The sequence below is a fragment of the Atractosteus spatula genome, chromosome 15, assembly GCF_055471065.1.
Source record: "Atractosteus spatula isolate fAtrSpa1 chromosome 15, fAtrSpa1.hap1, whole genome shotgun sequence".
Lineage (NCBI taxonomy): Eukaryota > Metazoa > Chordata > Actinopteri > Semionotiformes > Lepisosteidae > Atractosteus > Atractosteus spatula.
Window position 1 is genome coordinate 5538742 of NC_142720.1, and position 20652 is coordinate 5559393.

At 39.6% G+C, this 20652-nt stretch overlaps 1 protein-coding gene across 1 annotated transcript in view; it reads left to right on the top strand.

Moving 5' to 3' along the window:
• slc30a6 (solute carrier family 30 member 6) overlaps positions 1-19673 on the top strand; it is a 50890-nt gene extending 31217 nt beyond the window's left edge. Inside the window, exons 10-15 of the mRNA XM_088934024.1 lie at positions 7746-7794; positions 11886-12005; positions 14192-14294; positions 14847-14894; positions 15757-15825; positions 17389-19673. Coding sequence (XP_088790150.1) covers positions 7746-7794; positions 11886-12005; positions 14192-14294; positions 14847-14894; positions 15757-15825; positions 17389-17940 — 941 coding nt within the window. The 3' untranslated portion in view covers positions 17941-19673. The remainder of the gene's footprint in view (positions 1-7745; positions 7795-11885; positions 12006-14191; positions 14295-14846; positions 14895-15756; positions 15826-17388) is intronic.
• The last annotated feature ends 979 nt before the right edge of the window (positions 19674-20652 follow it).

A 20652-nucleotide genomic window follows, 5' to 3' on the forward strand; every position in this document is an offset into this window, starting at 1 on the left:
AACCTATTTTCTAAGCACACATATCCACCAAATATCTCCGAACCCTTGAGAAATCATTAATATGATTTTATTGGAAAACAAAGATGTGAATGGTTTGCACAGATTGAAATTCTTCAGCACCCCTGTAGCACTCCAGTGTAAGCCACCAGACCTGCACAGGGCACACTGAAGACACAAAGCCTGCAGTATTCCCACCACCCAGTAGATGTCTTAGTGCTGCAGAGATCTCCATCCAGCCTCTGCTGGGATTAATACAACATGCAAAATTCCTCTCTCCTCTGTGGAGAAACCCTCGATTTTAAAACAGTGGCTACGATTGCATTGTCATAGATACACAGTGATATTGAAGATTCACTGAAAGAGTTGAGATTTCTTTCTGCTCATGTCAATGCATGACCAATCTGAAATTGTGTAGTCAAAATGTGGAGTGATAGAATGAATTGAATGAAATGACATTTCTTTATCATAATGCTGACAATTGTAATTAACATCCCAGCAACAAAGAGTAAAAGGCTGTATATGCTGTAAATGTATCTCATGGGAAAGCAGATTATAACTGTTACCTGAAGTCCAGGTAACAAAACATGCTTGATGTTGCACATTAACTATAATTTAATTGAATCAATTTGATTTAATTAAGAACATTTAAAAAGGTATCTAGAAATATAATCTTTTTTACCATGTCCATGCATTCATGACCATTGACTGAAAGTAAATATTTTTTATTTTAATTTCAATCAGTCAATGTTTTCGGGTTTCGTATTCACAAACATCAATATGTATGTTTACATATGTATCATATAAACTGGTAACCAGCTTCTGTGTGAAATGTTGCTACAGTATGCTTTAGCAATGTGCAGGGTAAAAAGAACCCCTTTGCACAGCAACTTGATCCATTTCAGGTCTGCATAACACAGGAAAAACAAGACAATTAATCTTGAACTTCAGACTTGTATCCATATATGTATCCATATAAATTTTCTCATGACTGTACTTTTAAAATGCTGTATGATTTCAGTGCTATTTAAACTGTAATTGCACATAGCATGTCATGTGTGACTCAGCTGTGGGAATTGAGGGCTCTGCACTATGAAGGTGAGGGAGCCTAACTCCACGTGCAGTTTGAGTTTGGACACATGTTTCAAATGTTCAACAGGGGAGAAAAACTAAATTTAATACAGGCCAGTGAGTGCGTTACATTTTCAAGTTCAAGTTTATTGTCATTATACCCATATATAGGTATATGTTATAACGAAATGCTATTTAGCTAGTTCTCAGACAGTAAGATGTACAAAAAAAACAACAATACAATTGTATAAGAAAAGAAAGACAGAGACAACAGGTAATGTGCAAAACAACATCAGATGTGCAAAATCATTCATCAACAGAATGAAATAAAGGATAGAAAATGATGGGGAGTGAGCTTCTTGACATGTGAGGTAGAGGTAGATTTCAATGTGTGTTTGAGTTTTGGTAAAGAGAGAAGGCACTGTGAGGGTTCAGATCGTAGGAGAGAGAGGCTGGGAGTTTAATAGCTTGATAGTGCGGGGGTAAGAACTGTCTCTGAGTCTGGTAGTCCGGGCCCGAATGCTCTGGTACCGTTTTCCAGATGGTAGAGGGTCAAACAGTCTGTAGCTGGGGTGTGTGGGGTCTTTGATGATGCTTAGAGCTTTTCTCAAGCACCGTCTGTCATAAAAGTCCTGGATGGATGGGAGAGCATTTTTACCATATCCTTGGGCAGGTGCATGTATCAGGGAGCACACAAGTGGCGTGCTGGGACACTAATAATTTCCACACGTACAGCGCTTTTCATTTCATCCTGCAGGCCTTTGCACATAGCGGGGCGCCCACTTCGTCCACCAGTGAAGTGTAACCCCCCCACCTGGGTGACACATGGCAGCCGTTCAGCGCCACCAGTTCACTTCAGTGTTTGTCATATGCACAAGTGCAGTGAAATGCTTATAATGAAAGGTAGATCACATTCCTACCACACAGTAGATCAGATCAGTAAGTGAGCAATTACTACACCAGCTGAATTAAGGGGGAAATTTAGACAGGCTGTATTATGCAAGTGCAAAGTGGAATTTACCTAGGACACTGGGGTTAATGCACCTGCACTGCCGTGATTTATAATGTATCTGTACAGTTCACCTAGGAAGAGTGCATCTAGCAGTGCTTGGGCCAAGGGTCTCTCCAGGAGCTCTCGGAAAACACAGTGTCTCTTAATTCCCAGGTATCCTACAAGCTGGGAGGAGTGACGCAGGGGCCAGGCAGACAGACAAAGATTAATGTAGATTAACAGCTGCTTTGCAGACTAAAACGTAATTGAGGGATGAGGGCTAAACCCTTGAGAATGAAGCTAGTCATCCAGAAACTCCAGTGCGTTTAACATAATCAGCTGTGTTTACCTTAAATGTGGACAGGACATTGGCAGGGTTTCGGTTTCAGGACAAACTACTGTTTTCCCACCATTTTTCCTTGATGGGCTGGTTTGGCAGCACAACATCAGCTGTGCTCTTGGATTCTTTAGATTAAGTTTCCGATTTCATTCTGAACGAGTCGGCTTTCACAGAGTGGCTCTTAAACCATGCAAGAAACGTCATAATGCAAGTAAAACAACACTTGGTTTCATCTCTGTAGTTTGGAAGTGTGGTTTGCGTTCTTTTCCATCAAGGAATGTGGCGCTGCTATTCACACTTACACGCATACAAAATAAAGTGGAACAGGAGGCTAAGGAGGTGGTGTGACATGACTGCAGTGATGGGGCTGTGCTGCAAGGGGAGTGGCATGGTGTTTGCCTCGCACTAATATCATGATGCACAGTGAAAGCAATGGTTCCCAGTATTTTACAGGCCCTGGAAAAACTGCACAATGAATTCATTTTGTCATTTAATTTGTGATGGGGTTTTTTGGCATCTGCAATTGTTCCAGTATACCTTTCTCATTGTTGTATATGAAATGTACAGTGGCTAAGTATTACATTACAGCTTAGTGCCCCACGAGGCTGTTCTGATTCATTTATTGCATGACTTTGTAACTGATCTAAGTGTTGTCACCATTTGGCTCTTTTCACATCTTTGTTTAATTGGTTCCGATTGTGTCTTAAGTAATTAAGGACTTTGTAGGAATAGAGCCCTGCAGTGCAAAGGATTAGACATCCTGCATCTCCCCCAGCCTTAGACCAGAGTAGAATAATTTGCTACTGTGGTATAAACAACCCTTTTTGCTCCACATGTTTTGCAGAGTAAGGTATGCTTACGATCCTGACACTAAATCAGACAATAGGAAAAGAAATAGTGAAGCAGATTTCACTGGTGACAGTGGCATTAGAATACTCAGCATAGGGGAAACAATCTGACATTGTCCTTCGTAAGTGTTACTAGTGAAATAAATGAATGGCACTACTGTCGCTGTTCCTCTGTAGAGGACAGGAAGTGCAGTACTTTTTGCATAGTCCCGAATTTGTATTTTTTGTCTGTTTTTGTCAGACTAGAAAGAGCAGCACATATTAGTAGCACAGTGAAAGAATAAGTACTCTAATAAAACCAAGTTTGTTTGTTTGTTTAAAAAAAGTGCAAAATACTTAAACACACTTACTACTACATGTATTCCATTGATCTGTGTTCATCAGCTCTGGTGTTGGAGTCTTATTAGTCAATTACACGGTTATTTGATGTTTCAAATATGAGAACACCAGGCCCCGCTGCTGATCTTATGGAATGAATACTGATGGACACTTCTCCTGCTGCTGCTCTTTAAGTAGGTTGTTTGCAATGTTAAAGTATTTGATCATAGTTGTATCCATCTAAGAAATCAGTCATATTCAGTCTAGTTTTTAACTCTGAACTGAGATATGTGTTATGATCCACCATTATACACATACATTATACACAGGAGAGTTTATCTAGCGGGTCAGCAGGGTAATTGGCCTTGTCCTTTCGTGAAGTGCCCTTGCCTGAGGGCCCGTGTTCTTCCCGTCATTGTATCCAGGTGATGCCTTCTGACAGTGTAGCCTGAGCACCCTGTACTCCGCCACTGTCTGCTCTGGCTTCAGGCTGTGCTCCGGTCATGTACAGTATCTCGCTCCTATTACATAGTCCTGCCTGCTGTAACGAAGTAGGGACTGTTTCTGCTGTCTAGGACCTTGTGTTGTGGACAGCATAGGCACATTGATTACATGTAAGGGGAGGATGGGGTAGTTGTTCCCATGCCTGAAGTGGAATCATCACATATCTCATTTTGGCTTCACATCAAAGGTTTTCAGTCCATGGAGGGGCTGGGCTCCGTGTTCTTTTTTGTTCTATCAGTGCTCTCAAATGTCTGAATGTCATTGCAGCACTCTCCAAACACATTGGGACAGCAAAGTCAAAACTGTTGTAACTCATTAGTTCCATAATCAATAAGGATTAATGAGCCACTTCCAGTGGTGACCATATGTGCCCAATCCATGACCCTGCCTCTGCCATGCTAGATGTGCTCAAAAATACATGGATCATCCAGGAGAGTTTTATGGGCAGATGAGACCAAGATAAGCCTATGTCAAAGTGCTGGGAAGGTTAGTATGTAGAGAAAGAAAATAACTGCAGATATTCCAAAGAACACAACCTTGTCTGTGAGGTACAGTATGTGTGAAGTAAGAGCGGCTATGACCTGGAGCAGCACTGTCTGAGGTACGAGGGGCCAGATCCAGAGCATAAGCTCTCATAGAGACACTTGTGCTGGGAGGAGAGGAGTGAGTCCCAGGGGCAGACAAGGAGAGAGTGGTCCTCCAGGAAGTCAATGCTACCCTCCCAAGCGAAGAGAACTCTGCCAGTCAGACGCCTCTGACAGGAGTGAGAGGGCAGTTCTTTTCCCTCGCCACACTCCCAGATAGATTGGCTGATAAACAGAAGATCTCTCTCCCCCAAGAGAAGGAGATAAGTCAAGCTGTGGAAGCTGCTGTCAGGGGTCTGGCTTCTGAGGAGTTAAAAAGAAAGAAGGAAGTCTGCCAGCAGAAAGAAAAGGCGATTGCCTGGAGACCTGCTGAGCAGAAGAGAGGTGGATAGCAGGAGAGCATTGCATTCAGATGCCTGTAATCTGCAGCCTCCAGACAGGACCCGCTGAGAGCAAGCCAAGTCTGAATACGAACCTGAGAGATTTCCTAGAAGTGGACAGAAAGAGACCTACAGTATAATCATTCCTGGGATTAGTTTAAGAGAGCCAGCCCAGCAGAGTCATAACAGAGAAGCTTAGAGTATCACAGAAGGGTGAACACTTGGTATGGGGCTCGGTGCGACTCAGACTTGTGGAAGGGGAACAAGGATGTACAGTCTCCCAGGGTTAATGGAGCCCCCAAGACCATAGAATACAATCCAAACACAGATCAGCTCAAGCACTGCAGAGGAATTCAGGTAGTCAGGGAGCCGCAAGTTGCAGGCTATGAGCCAAAGTGTGAGTAGTCACATGCCTGTGCCTGTTGATGACCTGTGACTTTACCTAAACTGGTAATGTCCAGTCTTGGTAGTGTATAGAAAAACCAAGTTGCAGTATTATAGATGGCCCAATCTTTTGTACATAGGCCATGATGGATGCAGACAAAAATATCAACCAACCTGCGCTATTGAGCACCAAATCAAAGAGCTATGTACACGCATCATAATTGTTTGGGGTCTACGTTCCATCATTTGCAGGTGACCTGCAATGTGTTTTGTAGAAGGAAGGTTTTAAAGATGACCCCAAGCCAGAGTTTTTTGATTGACAGAATTAAAGGTTTGTTTGTGTAGGACTTGATTTTTCATTAAAACAGTACCACTAATGTAGGGTCTGTAGGTGGTGTTTTTAGAGTGAGGTTGAAAATATCCTTGGCTGAGGCAGTTAGCACCTTAACCCGAAGAACAACCTGTCTTTTGTATACACACATTTAGAATCAGATGTTTTACATTTTTCAGTTTTCATAATAATTGTTATTCAGCTAATAACGATATGCACTTAAGATTTAAGATAAAAAATTCTTACTCATCTTACATTTGCTCAACATTTTTCAAGCTTGAAATGCAGTATAACTGCTTGCATTTGTGATGGGCATTTCCTCAAACAGGTGTCAAGAAAACAGGGTTACAAGGTGTCATTCCATAACGAAGTCTAAAAGCCATCATCGACATTGACAGCATGGGAAGCATGTATCGGCGAATCTGTTATTTCTTTAGCATTTGTAGTCTCCCACAGTTTTTTTTTCTAAGTGGCTTAGATGTCTTACAGTCAGAAAACTGCAGTTTTCCCTCGTTATACTGTGTGTGCACACGCAGAAACACGACATGTATACACACATGCGCATGCACACTTGGGAGGATATTAATGCTTATCCACAGTACCCTGCCTCTAGCGACTCACCCTGCACAGCCATCAATAAAGTGTGTATAATTTCAAAGAGTAAAGGTATGATTAGTTATTAGTTAGGTTAATACCTAGTAAGGGTTTTGTACATTGAGTGCACATATAGAATGCAGCATCTGGAACAGCAAACATTGAGGCGAAAATGTGACAGATTGAAAGATATAATTTATTTTCATACAGTACATATAAATCCTAAATGTCTATTGTCATCTGCAGCTGTGCATTGTGAATTTTAGAATTTTATTTTACATTGTGAAGATGCATAGTCTAGGTCTCCTGGTTTTAATTTGTTTTAGATATCATTTTAAAAACAAATTGTCTACGAGTCGAGAACGTGATACCGCAGGTGGTCAGTTTTTCAATTAATAATTTTCTATGGCAGGTGTTCTCCAGAAATTGGATCCAAAAAACAGACCAAGTCTCAGTTCAGCCTCTTAGTCCAAAAGCTTTTCCATTCTGTTTACTTTAAAGTAAAAGTTCTTCTCTCCCATTTAAACCCCGCAGTTGGCTGCTATGGGAGGAATCTGTCAAAGAGGCCACTGTCTGAGAAAAAACATTTCAGTCGATTTCGTCGTGTGTGGGTTTTGTTTGTGTTTGGGTTCAAGTGTCTGAAAGTCTGTGTTGTGGAATGTTAAAGCCCAGACATGCTGTATCAGTAATTCGTCGGAAAACGACCAAACTACACGTGTGTGTTTGGTGAGGGGTTGGGCAGTGGCCACCTGATGGCACGTTTGTGCCTCATAGGCCTTCTTGAGATGAACTGGCTTGTAGTTAATGCCTTTTAAAGGGGCTCGCTGGCTTAGTGTAATTGTAGAGCCTACCAGTCTCAATCTGTGCTGAGATTGAGGGCGAACAGGTGGGAAGTGCATTCCACTTATTAAGAGAAGGATAAAGAAAGCCTGTTCTGGATTTGAGACTCATTCAGAGCTCTTCCCCAATGACAAGTTAGTTACCCAAGCTCCTAGAAAGGACCTCCCCCCCCCCCATTCACACCTTCATACTTTAACAACTCAAATACTATTTATCTCTCTTCTCTTCATATCTCTTTTACATACATATTTACAGAGTATAATATCAGAGTAGCAAATAATAATAATAGAGTACATGTTGTCAGCTCAACACAAGCTCTGCGGTTGACTGAATAATGCAAAGGTATTTTCTTCACTCTTTACATTAAACACTTGGCAGTAGTTTTACTAAAAGTTGGTAATGTAACTTATACTAATGGTTGGTTGCAATTAAGAGCTGTTTGCATGGTCAAAGGGCACAATCCCAGCCATTGCAGGCATATATACGGCTCGGGTGGGGGGTCCGGTGTAGTTTGTCGATGCAGATGTGTAACTTGTATCCTTCTGGTTTGTGTTCCTCACCAGCTGCCAGCACCAGCTGGCTTCAAGAGCACGTAGCGGACCTGAGCCGCAGGTAAGACCTGATTTTTGATTACTAACCTCCTCGTTAGTGACCACTGAAGTGTTTAAACTCACTGTGTGGTGGTGTAAGCCACTTCCCGGCCAGCCAGCATCTCAGAATGAGCTGAGAAAACTTTTGAGCTATGAAACTTTTTGTATTTTTACTGTTGTGATTTCTTGCAATCACAATTCTGGGTTAACAAGAAGTCTGAAATGTATAGTGGTGCCATATAGTGAATGATAGGAGTAACCAGCGATCAAAGTGGTATATTGATATACCCGTATCACTACAGTAATATTGTAGCTGATTTTAAGTTTCTGTGGATGTTATTTTTTGCATTTTAATGTCTTAAGGTGTCATTGTAGATGAGTAAAAATGAGTTTTCTATGCTGTCAGTTTGTGTATTTTTTCAACAGCCTGCTGTAGTTTTTTAAAATCTTTTACTCAGCATCATTGTGGCATTTGTTAAATTTCAGATATATTATAGCGACGACAAAATTATATACTGTAGTTTTCCTGATCAAATGGAAATGCCATTTCTTGTTTTATGTACCCTTAATGAGTTAATGAAAACATGAGCAAGAGGCAGAAGTTGTCCCAGCTGTCCATCTCAGCTGACGATTGAAGGGAAACTAGAAATCAAAAGGCATATTGCTTCGTTCCAAAGTAATGTGTGGGTTATGTAACAGAACAGAAGTCTTTCCCAAAATATTGACAGGTGATTCACTTAATTCTCTGCCCAATTCTCAGTGCTCTGCAAAATAAAAGGCACTCTGCCCCTGTGCACTCATCCTGAATCTCAGTGTTTCAGTGTTTCCCTAAATTATTTTTTTCTCCAGCTGAGAATAGAAAGATCACTGTGCAAATTATCTGCCTTCTGCCCTCTTCCCAGTTTGTTGAAAAGTGTATTGTGACAGGATCACTGTAAAAATTGCAATTAACTAGACAAAACCACACTTAACCGTGACTTCTGTATCATCACACATTAAGAAAAAAAAACTGCCAGGACAAGTTGAGTTCATTACGTAAAGGAAAATAATTGGAGCAAAATTCAGAATGACTAGAAACACGGCTTTTTCTTACAGTGGGTAGTGCTTTCTAAAGAACAGCCGCTCATGCACATATACAGCAATCGCATTTGCCAAGGGGCACAATAATGTTAGCTCGTAAAGTTATGTAAGAAGAAGGATGAGAAATAGAAGAATTTCTCAGCAGGCAAGGGAAGGTCATTCCCTGGTTTGACCCAGGCATTTCCTGAAAGTGCCCAGGTCCACCCCCACCTCCAGTGTACTGGCTACAGTGAGGTCTGGATGAGGTCTGCATTAGTGTGTTATTGCATCCAGCTTAGATTTGGAATACTAAGGTGAGGTGAAATCCCAAATAATAATATTCCCAGGGTGGGCAGCATGGTGGTGTGACTGGTAGAGCTGCTCCCTCACTCCTCCTGCTTCTTGGGTTCGATTCTGTCCGGGTCAATGAGCACGTCTAAATTGACCTTGGTCTGCTTGTGCAAGAGAGTGCCCTGTGCCTTTTGGGCACTGGCTCCCTATAGCCCTCCGTGGATGGATGGGTTATTCCCAGAGCTGCCCGTAACTTTCAAACTGCCAGCTTCACATGAGAAGGTTTGTTTTAAATGATGCTCTCGTTAACAAATTCAGTGCGGTGAGTTTGGGCGCGTCACTGCAGCGCCTGGTTGAGGCTATCCTGCGATTCTTTTTTTTTACTCCTTAGCGCAGGATCATGTGTTACTCTGCTGAGGAAAACAAAGCTGTCGTCTTGAGATCACAAGATTATCTCAGGGTTTCTGGAAAATGGTAGTTTTCTGTTTCACTTTTCAGTGATGTACATGTATAATGCATTGACTTGGAAGGACCAGAGCCAATATTAGTCATGTTGTAGTATGTTTAAGGACACAATCTTGTCACAGTTTTCCACAGGTAGATATTTGTAATATAGTCTCTGTTTTTTATGTCTCCCACTCTAATATGTAGTGTTAGGGCTCACAAAATGCAAATTGTATTTGTCATTTTGATGTTGACTAGTGAAATTTGAATTTCACAGTGAGCTACATAAGTAATAAGTAATTCAATATTTTGTACATAGTATACAAACTGTTTTATTACAAAATATCTAGTTGAAATATACATGTCAGTGACATCTTGGGATCTGCTGCGATTTGTAGTGGCTGAATAGAGGAATACTGGATTCAAATTAGAGTGGGAATTAGATCAAATGTAATAATGAAGAGTTTTGTATTTTCCTTTATTTCCTCTTTTATTTTCATTGTAAATTGTATTACATGTTAACAGCAGCTGCCATGTGTTCTTGAGAAGCCTTGTGCCAGAGCAGGGTCACATTTATACTTTATCCACCAAAATTGATGGGTGTTGAGGAGAAATAAGCAGAGTCAGCAGACTGTTCGCACTCTGAACCTAGGAGTACTTGTATTGTCTCAATGCAGCATAAGGTTACAGGTGATACTGATACTGGTTTTAGATGAGGCTTGTTTCAAGTTTGGCGCAAATAAGTTTGGAATAGAATTTGTTGTGAGGGAATTCATTGTTTCCTTGAACTGGCTTTTTATTAATTTTCTTAATTTTATGAACTCAGCATTTAACCAGTCATAGGATGTTTTGTAGCAATAAAATCTGCCATCATCATTTATTTAACTTCGTTATACATTCATTTTTTATGCCCACCAGTGATGAAAAGATTGTTTCTTCCCTATACTACAGGCTTTAGGCAGGAAATCCAGTGTTTGGTTTTGTCAGTGTAATCCTACATTTTATGTATTAGACCACGGAGATTAGAACACAGTCTCTGTTGCATTCAAAGCAATCCACAAATGTACTTAAGAGAAAAAAAATGGCTTGACCTCAAGTAACTGCATTACTGCACAATATACAGATTGTGCAAACAAAAACACTGCTGGTTAAATTATAATTCATCTTTGTCTAAATTATATCAATGAACTGAAAGACTATTATTGAATTGGATAGTAATCCATTAATATAAGAATAAACAATTAATATCCAAATACAGGTTGAACTGTATTTGGCTCTCGTATACCTTGAGTTGTTTTAAGATAATAAATATAGTCTGTTAATACATTTAGATAGTTGCTGTACCTGGCCTGTTTTTAGATTGAAAATGTTCTTTATTGTATTTTATCTTTTATTATCCAAAGAAACATCTGCACTATGTTGCTTTCAAAGAAATCCATCCTATTCAACACTAAGAAGATGAAACTTAATGCTTCATGCTATGATAATTGTTTTGATCTTTTTTTTTCAAAATAAATTCTCTGTGCAGTTAAAATCTATTATACATATAAATGTGAGTACATGCGTATCTTTATTTTATATGAATTACTAGATAAGGATCTGTTGTGCATCTTAACTTCAGATTGACAGCAGCACCAATGAAGCTCTTGAATAAACACACAAAATGTTCTCCTCAGTAGTCACAGCAGAAATAAAGCGTTTCATTTTTTATGAAAGCCTATCCTGACAAGTGAGTTACTTATTCTTAACTGTCTAAACAGAGCATGTCTGCATGAATAAGCATTACGCCTCATGCTTGTTGGAACTGAGGGAGGAAGCAAGAAGCAAAGCTTAGCTTGGTGCTCGAGATATTAGTGCTAAACGTGCAGGACTTGTGGTTTCTCTGTAGACAGTTGTCCTTTGGAAGGAATGTGAAGGTGATAGTGTAGCAGGGCTGTGAAAATATTGTTATAACAGCATTTTTTCTGTATTGGAGGGAGAAGCATCAGGTGTTTGAAATTATTATTTTCAGTTTGTAGTCAGATGTAAATTATACAGTAGAACTCTGAAGAATCTATTCTCTTTTTATAGCAAGGGGGAGACAGAGTCTAATAAGGATAGCGGACAGATCAGACGATGAATAGTTATATACTGTATGTTGATACATCTTGCAATATGTCATGGGATGACTATACACATGTATTTTTGTGTCATCATTATTTCTGTTATTTTCCTGTAACCCCACTCAATCTACAGTAGGTGATACAGATTTATTGTTACCAAACTGTACTGTGTTGAAGCCGTCTAATACTGATGTTGTGCCTTTGGATTTCCCTTCAGTTTGTGTGGGATTATCCCTGGGCTGAGCAGTGTGCTTCTTCCACGGATGAACCCTTTCGTGTTGATCGACCTGGCGGGGGCCTTGGCTCTCTGTATTACCTATATGCTCATCGAGATCAAGTGAGTGACAGATTTACTCCTTTCCTTGTCAGGGCTGCCAGTGCTGAAAATGTTTCTGCTTCACATCACAAGAAATAGAGAAAAAAATAAGAGTTATCCAGGGACTGCAGCATCTCCTGTTAGGGACGTGGTCCCCAAAGCTGTTGGAGAAATATCTCCAAAAAATCAGTCTATACTAAAGGAGGATAGAACAAGTAAAGGTTTGTTCTATGATAAAAAAAGAGACACAATGTTTCGGCTCTGGAGCCTTCTTCACACCTGAAGGACACACCTGAAGGAGGCTCCACAGCCAAATGTTGTGTCTCTTTTCCTTTCAGCCTGGAATAAACCTTTACTTGTTCCTTTGCAATCTGCAGCTACTTACTAGAACCCAGTAAGATTCCTTATATCAAAAAATCTTATAGTAAGCTCATAGTAATTTGTGGATTTTATTATTTAGATTTGAGATCAGAACATTTTGAAGATGAAATACAAATGTAGTCAGGTCCATGTTCCAGTTGTATTTGTATATTTTTGTGTTATTTACTGGAACCTTGCTTTAGTTTTCTCATTAGCCTTCTGAATATTTGTTTAAAAATCAAACCCAGGTGGAATGTGTGTTATTAGATATCCTTTATTTTAATATTTGTGGTATTGGAACGTCTGTGTAGCATTTAATGTGATGTGCTTGGAGCTGCTTATAAGCAACAGATCACAGAACAAAAATGAAGAACGCATTCAGCAACTAAAGTAAAGGACATATTGAGTTGCATTATTGAAATGTGTGTTTGTTGTAAATGTCTAGTAACACTGCACACATTTGTGAGTAAAAGATTTTTAAAACTCCTTCTAGTTCGACTTCCAGTCTTCCTAAGAAGTGGGTGTAAGTTCAGGATACTGAACAGCTCAAGCACTTTCTTAAGCCAGTAATCTGAATCACTGGACAAAAACAGCACATTACGAGCAGAGCTTTTTACAGGATTTTAGCTCTAGTCGATCCTATTTTTTTCCATTATTCATTATTTTCAAAGTGGATTCAGAAGTCCAATTTGTTTAATCCTAACCAGTACTTTGAAAATAAATATCTAAAGCTTGTTACACATTAAAAATCTGATTACCAATAATTTTATATCCACATTCAGCTTATTTATATAAATTTATACATAGATCTGAGGAAGTCATTCCTAAGCAGAAACACTGCTAAGGTATTGTTAGCTGAATCACTACAGTACTGTATATCATAAACATTTAAGGCTTTCTTACCAGTCTGGGTAATATTCTTAAAATGGATGTTCCTTTGTGGGGATAGCATTATATTTAGATGCTGTAACTGTGAATTCTGTCCACAATGATTTAGAATGAATTTCATGTTTCATGTTTTGTTTGTAGCGTAATTGCCAATGGAATAATAACTCACATTCTGTTACAAAAGAGGAAGAAAAGAAACCAAACCTGATAATGTTAAAATTGTAAAGACATGCAGAACATGCAGGTGTTTAGTCACATTTTGACTTTCTTCAGGTCTACCAATGCCTGAGTATAATTTATATAACTTCAAGTTATCTCAAGGGTAGTCAATATATTGTTTTTCATTTTCACAAGGACCAAAAAGAATGTATAATTCTAAAACTTTAACAAGGCCAAGTCATTAGTTGACTTCACAGCAGATTTCATAGTAAAATCAAGATGTAAACAATGAATATTTCTTACTGTATGTAATGTTATTATTAACTTGGGATATCTGAAAACACTACATAGCTACCAGCAATGAACTGTATATAATACTGCTACAAAACTCCCTAAGCAAGATACATTCAGAGAAACCTGTTCAGTCCAGTATCATAGTTTAAACCACACTGTGTACTTTCTAGATCCAGAAAATCCATGTAGATTTGCACTGTAGGCTGCTTTAAGTCAGCAGCCAGGCAAGATTAGAATAGTTTATTAGCAGCACACAAAGTTGTGACTGAAGCAGCATGTTGAGCCAGTAAAAAAGGGCTTGCCTCAGGGAAGTTTAAATATTTTTTACTACACAATTACAGACAGTGCTTTTGTGTTGAAGTTGCTGATTAGTTGTAAGGGCATATTGTAAATTACGTGGACATGAAAGAAGGCACACTGCATTCACATAACCCATACAAAACAGAAGAACTTGATAGGATCCTGGTTTTTGGTAACGGGGCTAGTAATTGATGTGTTGGTTGCAGTAATTACTACGCTGTGGACACGGCTTCGGCAGTCGCCATTGCTTTGATGACATTCGGTACCATGTACCCCATGAGTGTCTACAGTGGGAAGGTGCTCCTCCAGGTAAGAACATTTTGACAGCAGGAAAGCCTCTTGATTTTTAAATATTAACCAGTCTGAGAAATTGGGACTCCAGTTCCCCTTTGATGACTTTTTGAGCAACATTTATCTGCAGGTACAACATGTGACACATTTCCAGACTTGATTTGACTTGTAGAAAATAGAGTTTCATCTCCCTGCCAATAAACGTAAAATATAAAGAAACTAATGATTGATTGACCTAAACTATTGTAAATCATCGTTCCACTCACTGAGTTTCTGCCACAGTTTACAAATCAGATGACATGCAGCTTTAGTATTATTATTTGAAGATGTATGTCTTTAAAAACTCCAGTGTTTGCAGAAGAAAATGCTAGATGCTATGTCTTATGTAATTGCATACATCATATCTGTGGCATTTAAAGCAGTTCCCAATGTAAAGGTCAGCTTCTCCAATAATATAATGACCTTAGTAGTTCAGGACAGGTCTGAAACCATTATGTGTGTAATCTCTCTTAAGTAACTGAGCCTCAGACTGTGCAGAGTGTGCTCACATCCTGCTGTGTTTCATTTTAGACAACACCTTCACATGTCATTGGACAGCTGGATAAATTACTGAGAGAGGTAGGTGAATTAACCGGGAAATTATGGAAACCCTAAAATGCTACACTTCTGTTTAATGATCAAAATCAACATCAAAGATAGCCGAGATCCATAAGTCATGTAAAGAGTGTCTTAATACTGTTAATTATTGTTCGTACATTCAACTTAATCATTTGTGCAAGGTGACTTACGCTTAACTTGTATGCGATGTATGTAATGGATCTTTATAAACTTCATTAATTTTGGAGTGCAGCAGTAAGAAAATAGCTCAAAAATCCATGATAGCATAAATGTAATGTGTCTGGCAGTGAAGCAGAAATACAAATTAAGATGCAATATGGGCAACCAAAGTAAATGAAATTATACAACACGTTGGAAAAGTGGAATAAATACAGTTATGCGTCTGAGAGCTTTATTATTGTAATTATTATTGTCTGAGAGATTACTTTTCACGCCATTTAGACATAGGGACTGTGAGGCTCGTCAGAGAGAGTTATGCTTTTTAAAATACAAAGTGCCCAAGATGGCATTTATTCAAAAGTTTTACTACTAATGCTGACTCTAGTGGGTCTATCTATGTAACATTTTTTTTCAAAATACATCAAGCCTGTGGCATACATGAAGATCATTCCAGTAAATAGAAGTCGTATCTGAGTTTTTGTCTTTTTTACCTGAGGTTTTAGTACCCGGGATCTGGAGGCAGATGTAATTGTGTGAGGTCTATTCCTTTGCAGGAGTACAGCACAAGTCTGCGGCTTGTCAACAGTCTGTTGATAATTTATGTGATTATGTCATTATCAAGCAGGTTGTAGCAAAGACCTTCAGTAAATTCATATGATGGTATGGACTGTCAGTTTTGTTTTTATATTTACTTGCATTGCAGGTGTCAACTCTTGATGGTGTTTTGGAGGTTCGGAATGAGCACTTTTGGACAATCGGTTTTGGGTCTCTGGTAGGTCCAATTCTCCAGAGTAGGCTTGTGGGTGCGTTGGGTTGGGTTTCTTCTCATTGAGTCAAATGAAAAACATTGGAAATGCAAGAGGCAAATTTGAAGTACAGCAAACAGGAGTGGTTTTTATTATTTTTATGCTTTTTGTATCCAGAAACCTCTGCTTGCTGTACAGCACTGTGACCGCTGAACTATTGTTATTTTTACTAGCCAGTTAACAGCTGGCTGTATTCCCTGTCTAAATTTCTCGTTGTGCTTCCACATTCAAGCTGATAATATCCAGGAGCATAGTGCGTTACATCTATGCTGTGCTATGTCACTTTATTATTATAAAGTGCCTTTGCATTTCCCTGCTTTCTTAAAACGAAACCACAACTGGAAACTGTGTTTGATAACTGTAAGACCACTGGGCTCTGATGCAGTGCAAAAAAGATTAAACTTAACAAATAATTTTTGTTGCTTTTAATACTTACTACACTCAGAAATCAGATGAACAAGTTCATCTGATCTCAGGGTTCTCAGTTGAATCTGCTGATGGGATGGAAATTTTCTTCTAATACAAAAATGGTCACATAAAGCATTTTGTTGGCTGAGGAGCCACTCTGAATTACTTTGCAGAAATATCAGCAAGCAAATATACATGTAGTGTATTTTTCCAGGGGAGAGCAGCTCAGCTGTTGTCTCTGTCAGATAGAGGGTTTCTTTCAAGGCCTGCTAAGTAAGAACAATTGTCCTCGTCCAAGAACCTTTGCTTCTGTGCCAGGGGTGATCTGAAGTTTGCTCTGGGGAGGGAGCTGAAGTCTCTTGTTTCAGGGCTGAAGGAAATCTACAACATTTACTTCAAAATGAACGCCTTTAAAGCTGAATGGTTTTTTTTAACCCTGCTTTGTTAAAAGGGTAGAGCTTTTAATTGCCTTTGATGTGCTGTGGGATTTCTGATAAATGTGCCTCAGCCCAGAAGTCTTCTGACTTTTATCTGGAAAACACTCTCTGTATTCATTTGAAGTTTTCCCACAGCCGGTCATGATGGGCACTGCTATATCCCTGACGGCTCACTGTTCTGTTACCACATTATGTGCTAAAGCTATAGTAAAAATATCAGGTAGTGTTTGAGGGCTACTTAGCACTTCATTCATTTATTTATTTAATAATTTATTTATTAAATAAATAATTTATGTATTTATGGTTTCGTGTTATTTATCAATTTAATTTAATGGATAGTTTCCATATCGCTTGGCTCTTTCAGCCAATGTGACTGAGCAGACTGCTCAGCAGCTGATTTACATAATGCAGTAGGGATGAGGTTTAGTTCTGCTTGGTGTTCATCGAAATCTGAGTCTCATATGTACCCCATGACCTCATTTGCTTCCAGACTATAATACCCTGTTTTATCTTAGACTAGAATGTAGTGGATCGAAACAGCAACACATTGAATATGAAATATAATGACAGATGACAAAAGACAGATTCACTGGGGGATCATTATATTCTTTCAGTGCTTTCTTGCCTCTCTTGTCTTTTCTTTGCCACTGTGGCTCACATCCTTCAACCCGACTGTGTTCTCAGGCTGGCTCGGTGCACGTCCGGATCCGCCGAGACGCCAACGAGCAGCTGGTTCTCGCCCACGTGACCACCCGCCTCTCCACCCTGGTCTCCACGCTGACCGTGCAGATTTTCAAGGATGACTGGATCAGGCCTTCCCTGATGACTGGAGCCCTGCCAGCGGGCGTGCTGCACCCGTCCGAGTACGGCAGCCTGCCCCCACTGCCGCCGGCCAGGCCTGGCGGGGAGCAGGAGCCCCTCACCTCCACCCCCGCCAAGCCCAGCAGCCCGCCCCCCGAGTTCTCCTTCAACACGCCAGGAAGGAACATCAACCCGGTGCTCCTGGCCAGCTCCCAGAACAGTCGGCCTTACACCATGGGCCTCGGCTATGGGCCAGCGCCCTACAATAGCGCCTTCAGCCATGGCTTGGGAAGGGCGGGGAGCGGACTGGGATTGGGGATGGCGATGGGGCCTGGAGTGGGATCAGGGCAGGGGCTCAGAACTGGCTTTACTGGTGCCCCCAACAGATACGGCATGAATCCCACCATGGGACAGTTTGGGCAATACAGACCCTGATCTGCACAAAAAGGACAACAGATGGACAGCGCACTGTATCTGCTTTCAGGGGACTGACACTCCCCTGCTTGGTATTAAAAGGGGGTTTTGTATTCTGATTTCTTTTGTACTGTTATTATTTCTGGAAACTGAACAGTATTTTAGAAGAAGAAAGTGTTCAAACATACATCCTGTTCAGCCTCTTCCAGTGAGTGGCTTATTCAAGAAAACAAATGAACCTCTTGTTGTGCTGTTATGTATAACAATACTAACTAACGCAATGCTGTCTGGGGTACATTCACTGGTGAGGGGAAAGTGGTGCCCATGAAATGTGCTTGTTCTTGTATTTTGCAGAGGACGTAATATAAGAGGTGTGATTCAGGGACAGTTTTTTGTGTCAGACCACTTAATTGTTCTCTTCGTCTGTAAGAATCTGTTCGGATGTATGGTTACACCCTTTACAATGACAGTTTGATAAAAAAGGAGAAAATGACATTATGGCAAACAGATCTTGACTTGGAATCATGCTGTTGAGTGTCAGTGACCTCAAAAAAATAAACCTACATTGTAACTACGTTCCCAGTCTACATCTCCATAAAATACAGATATAGTCGTCTTTCAATATGCCAATATTAAAACTCTAATATTAAAGTGATTTGTTCATCTTTTTCCGATCTTTGTTATTTTTACATTTTTGAAGGTTCTCTAAGGTTAGACCACAAAATTACTGTAAGTTCTCAATCTTACAAGGTTTTACTGTAGCAAGCCAGCACTTTTAATCTTTACCACTTTTGCAGATCTCGGCTTATAACGTCACTAAACATGCAAAAACAGAATTGTCTTAATCGTTCCATTCAGTTACTCATAAAAAATCAACGTCCAAGAGCTGTGAGTATATTTTCTGCATTTCAGGTTTTAAGAGAACATTTGCAACTGTAAACATTTATTTTGCATAGGAGCACTACCTAAACTGACAGGGACAGAGATGTTTATCTGAGTATATGGAAATGAAAATGACCCACACCTCTAACTTTCCAGACAAGTGATTAACATGGTCTGACCATGTGTTTTTCTACTGTGCTCTGCGCACTTTCTTTGTCAAAGCCAGAACTCCTCAAGAGCTTTTTATCTGTTCACAGAAGGTCAGTGAATTGTATTTCTATTTGTGTTACTGTGCAACTAAGGCTTTCTAACATAGGCCGCACATAAAAAAAATATTCTTGGCTTAAATCACAGATCTGTACCTGAGAAGATCAGATTTTGAACAGATCTTTGGTTTAGTGGTGTACACTCTGATTTACGGTTCATTGACTGTGAATCGATGACCAGAGACTTGAGTTTCTGTCATCCAGTTAAAAATGGACAAAACAAGAACCTAGAGCAGAAAGTGAAGTAAAGTAAAATAAAGGAATCCTGTGGAAGCACTTGTTTCTAGGTACTTTATAAACTTTTTTCACAAATTTGCTGAACTGCAGCTTAAACAGCAGTATTCCAGGTTGTGATACAGACATATCTGAAACACAACCTGTGAAGTACATCAGTTACCTCACTGGACAGGTGGACTAAGTCTTTAATACAGTATGTAGTTTAATATTTATTCTTCTTGCAGTATTGGTCCAAAATCTGTAATCTGTAAAGTTTCTTGTGGAAAATAAGGCTTTTATTGAGTTGAACCAAAATGTCTGAAATGTCATGCCTTGGTTTGCATAGGTGGTCAAATCATTCTGGGAAATAAAGGGAGAAGTTAAATGTCGGCCAACTTGTATTTGGTTTTTTTATAGTTTCTTTTTGGTTGAATTTTAAATGTATTTGTCTCTGCATGTGCAGATAAACCTATCGATGACTTACACACCCAGAAGAGTTCAGTTTAGCAAGCCGATGGACAGAGTGGTAGCTGAAGTTTACTCATCTGGTCCAGTAAAAAATCAATGGAGAAATTAGTTCAAATCATGCATTGTATAAACTGTGAACTGATGTGTTGGCTCAGAAAAGGGCATTTTAAAAAGTAGCCTTTGTTTATTAGGTTTTCAGGTGGTCCAGTTGCATGTTGTAGCCTCTCTCCCTTGCAGCTACTACTTGTGTTCTGTGTTTGCCATGCCTGCTTACAGTTCCTGTCCTGTTAGTCCTTCTGCAATACTGAGGTGCATGCCTCGGTGGGAACGTTTGCACTAAAATTGCAAATTTGAAATAGCCCTCTAAATGGTTAAGCTTGAGATTTCACAGAAAATGAAAAAATCTAAAGACTTAAAACTGAACAAACTGATCATCATATTTGTTTTTGTACTGAGTGGTTAGTGTCCCCTTGTGAAAATAAGAGAGTGTATTTTAGGTGTGGTATAAAGAAAAGGACTCTACAGCTGATTGCAAATATTGCTTGTTTTTTTCACACATTTATTTTCTCTCTGTAGTCCAAAATGCAAATGAATATCACTGCTTTTTATTGTTATGATCTGCACTTTTAACATCCTTGCGAACGTTCCAAACGTTGCACAAGCTGTCACCTAGGCTAAACGTTTTTGGGCATAAAGACGATTGTCTGAAACATTTGTAGTTTTTTTTTTATATCTCCCAGCCCAGTACTGGCAAGGCACAGCCTTTCTCAGCTCTTCTAGAAGATGATAGCCCTGCTGCAGGAACATAGCATTTCACCTCACACTTCAAACTCAGTAGTGAAAAGAAAGGGAAGAAATGGCTGTACCACAAAAGCAAAAAACAATACTGTGATTTTTTCTA